Raw genomic sequence first — 3,978 nt, 5'->3', positions numbered from 1 at the left:
CAATCTTTATTTTCTTAACTACGACTAATTTTGTTAACTAATGCTAGCTGTGTCTCCAGATTGTCAAAGGATGTCTGCTTCTGTGAGGCCTGTGTGTTTTCTTCTTAATTAGCTTGTGGAGGTCCTGTTCCTATTAGCACCAGTGCATGTTTTTCGAGGTGGAGCATTGCTAGCAGCATCCAGTGCATTGCAACAATACGCAGAATGTGGCAGTTCGCTTAAGCTTCCCTGTAACTCTAGGGAGAACATGAAATCCTGTTTTCTTTCAGGTGAATCAATTCAGATCTTTGCGGAGGTTGAGAACTGCTCTTCCCGTGTGGTGGTGCCAAAGGCAGCCATTTACCAAACACAGGCATTTTATGCCAAAGGGAAAATGAAGGAAGTCAAACAGCTTGTTGCCAACCTGCGTGGGGAATCGTTGTCAGCTGGCAAAACGGAAACCTGGAATGGCAAGCAGTTGAAAATTCCACCTGTTTCGCCTTCAATCCTGGACTGTAGTATAATCCGTGTGGAGTATTCGCTGATGGTACGTTGGATGGTCTGTTTCACTTGAGCAAGAGTAGCTTCCATTAATGCCTTGCAAATTGCCAACAAACATTCTGTGCTAAGTCGTTAGGGAAGAATTGCATATCCTAGGACCCTGACAAGATGACTGTTTTAAATCATGCGTGCCCTTTAAGCAGTTACGGTGCACCACCTCAGAGAATGTGCTCATGAGTAGGTGACACTTCCTTGTGAGGGCTCATGTTAAGAATCATTGGCCCCAAAATAGACAGTAAGAAACTTAAGTTCCTTGTGGAAAATTCTTTGTACAGAATTACAAAGTGCTCACATGAACCTACATTTTAATCATACACTCGTTGTTGTTGTTGTTCTCTAGGTATATGTTGATATTCCAGGCGCCATGGACTTATTCCTTAACTTACCACTGGTCATTGGTACCATTCCTCTACATCCATTTGGCAGCAGAACATCAAGTGTGAGCAGCCAGTGTAGCATGAACATGAATTGGCTTGGTCTGACACTGCCTGAAAGACCAGAAGGTAACTTGACAGTAGAAACCCCAATCCATTTGCTAGTCTGTTTTGTTTTTTGTCTGCTTTATTCATTGCTGACGTGCAAACAGACCCAGATTACATTCCACATAATAAAACCCCACAGGAAATCCCTTGTGGATGTTTCCTTCCCACCTGCTCGTCCTCTGTAGCAGAACAGAGTTCCCTCCCTGCCTTCCTCTCTCAAGGACAGGCAGTGAAATCCAGCTGCTTGGAAGTTGGCACAAGTGAAACTGCAGGGTGCCCTTGTACCTGTGCAGAGTTAATTCTGCCTCCAGTATTCCAGTTGCGCCCTTGGTTGTAGGGCACTGTAACCTGTCATCACAGCAGTTCATGGTGTCCTTTACCAGCCTTAGTAGCCAGGGCTTTGTGAAAAGATAACGTCATTGATTTCAGTGGGAAATTTCTCTTGGCAAATGGGAAGCTCTGTATCTCCTTCCCTCTGTTTTCAACTATCTAATAAATGTCCCTTCTTTATGAACAAATCCCAGACTTGCAGTTGTGGAGGCTAGAGGAATGCAGTGTTCCATCATTCCTATCTGTAGAGAAATTCAGTGTTCTGAGTATGCGCTAGACTTTTAAGGGGATAGTTAAGCCACAGTAAGCAATGGTCTTGGATTTGGGCATAATCTTCAAACAGCCTACCCTCTCTTTCATTTTCAACAGCTGTGAAAGCCCCAACAGTAATTTACCTGCCTGCTGGTGTATTTTATAATGATAAAATTTTAATATTAATGTTGTATTTCGACATGCATAAGAACTTGCTGTTCGAACTGCGTGTGCCTTTACCCTGCAGCACCTCCAAGCTATGCAGAAGTGGTCACGGAGGAACAGAGGCAGTCCAGCCTTGCACCCATGGGTGCTTGTGACGACTTGGAGAGGGCACTTCCAGGACCATTGTTTGCATACATCCAGGAGTTCCGTTTTCTGCCTCCACCCCTCTATTCAGAAGTAGGTACCTCAGACAGAATACAGTGAATAATTTGCTATTTTTCTGAGTTCTGTCTTGTGGAATAAATGTAGGAAGTTGTTTCTCTGTCTTAAAATCAGGAGAAATCATTAGGATGATGAACAGGGGATAAGGTCACTTCCATTTAGTGAAATGCAGGTGAATTATATCAAGAATTTTGGGGATTCTTCACAATTCTAATGCTTTGTAGAAATTCTCAGAATGTTGCGTACCCCCTTGGCAACTTCATTAAAACCTTGCATTACATATATAATATACTGTGTTGGTCAACACCGACATTCTGGGACTACAGATGCAGAATACGCCAGTGTTGTCTAGCTCTGCTTCCTGAGACTGGGCGTGTTGGGTTCTGTGTATGCAGTGCTCTCCAGTTCCATGTGTGGAAATTACTCTTCTACTTGGGTTTCTGTAAAAACACGGTTCCCCAACATTGCTGGCTGCATTTTAATTCTGTGAAAGCCACTCAGTAACTGTGACATAACTTAAGGCTTTCTATGTTTGTATTTTTCAGGAAAAAGTACTATAGGACGAAAGTAAAATACTGTCCTTCAGCTAAATTCACCCACTGCTGATGTTTTTCTTTTGAAACACGAAGTTGCCATTGAGTGGGCGGAGGAGAGCAGGATGAGTTTTGTGTGCTGGAGATACCTCTGCGCACTCTTATATAGCTTAACCCTAGAATGCAACTCAAGTCTTCATTTGGCTTGGGTGCTTTAAATATTCAGAAATTTACTTTTTCCCCCCTCAAAAACCAGTTGTATAAAATCAACTGATCAGAATGCTGACTGTACTATATACTGTACACTTAAGCTGCTGTTGCTGTCCAGTTTTGGAGACCTCAGCAGGGTGTTCCCCTTCTTCCTTTTGTAGAAAGAAAGAAGAGGTTAACATGTGAACATGCTGTCTTCAAAGACATTTTATGGGGTGGTTGAGGATTAATTACTTGTAAATTTAAAAGTGGAATGGCTTTTTACTGATAATGTTGTCTTTTGAAGCAAAATACCTTCTGAAATTAATTAAATATTTTTTAAGTTACATTTTTAGTTTTTATAGGGTACAGTAAATAATGCTGAATTAGTCTGTGCTACTAAAACAGATTTTTTCAAGTTTTTTATTAGTACTTCATCCTTAAATTGCCATCAACCTGTAGTTTAAAATTTTGTAGTTACTAACTTCACAGTCAAACATTTCCGTCTAATTGGCTAGAGGTTTTTCAGTTACTTGAACAACCTTCGCATTGGGAATGCTGTTTATTGCTACGGTTGTCTTAAACTTGTCAGCTTGGGTGGGTTTTTATTGGGATTGGTTTCTTTTTTTTCAATGGACTCTAAAAATGCCTTGGGTTGTTTCTCTTCCTCTTTTGGCTAGATCGATCCAAACCCAGATCAGCCCACAGTTGACAGACCATCTTGCCCCTCTCGTTGAAGGAATCCACAGGAGGCTGACTTGGGATTTGAATCACCTGCCATGTTGAAGGCCAAGGCATCATAGTGGAGACACACTTTCTAAGAAGTGGTTTTGCTCTTACCTGTATGGTGAATAAACGACCTGTGATCATGCTTCGAAGCCTACAGTAACATTGTAGGACTGCTCCACATGCTTGAAGACCTGAGCTTTTTCCCCCTTCCCCTTAAATACTGGCACATACTAGGGAGCAGCCTTACTAACCTACAGTCATGTGTGTCAAAACACTCAAACCATATTGTAAGAGAGGGATGGCTTCCTCTTATGATTTGGAAATTTGCACATGCTCATGGCTTACATTGTGCGGTTCAGTGTCACTACAGCTTTTTCTCATTTATGCTGGACTGTTGTTACCCCCCTCCCCTCTTACTTGTGGTCCGCACAATAAGGAGCAAAAGAAAGCTTTGACAAAAAAAATAGCAGCAACAGACTCTGACAAATGCACTGACTTTTCCTTTTTTTTTTTTTAATTTAATGTAGCCGGGTCTT

At 41.8% G+C, this 3,978-nt stretch overlaps 1 protein-coding gene across 1 annotated transcript in view; it reads left to right on the top strand.

The window, feature by feature from the left end:
• Positions 1-3,978, top strand: part of ARRDC3 (arrestin domain containing 3) — a gene marked incomplete at its 5' end in the record, with an annotated part of 8,168 nt that extends 4,190 nt beyond the window's left edge. The window contains 4 exons of the mRNA XM_010154458.1: positions 270-526; positions 881-1,043; positions 1,852-2,006; positions 3,394-3,978. Coding sequence (XP_010152760.1) covers positions 270-526; positions 881-1,043; positions 1,852-2,006; positions 3,394-3,450 — 632 coding nt within the window. The remainder of the gene's footprint in view (positions 1-269; positions 527-880; positions 1,044-1,851; positions 2,007-3,393) is intronic.

This window comes from Eurypyga helias, unplaced genomic scaffold (assembly GCF_000690775.1).
Source record: "Eurypyga helias isolate BGI_N326 unplaced genomic scaffold, ASM69077v1 scaffold17626, whole genome shotgun sequence".
Taxonomy (NCBI): Eukaryota; Metazoa; Chordata; class Aves; order Eurypygiformes; family Eurypygidae; genus Eurypyga; species Eurypyga helias.
This window is presented reverse-complemented; position numbering and strand designations above follow the sequence as displayed.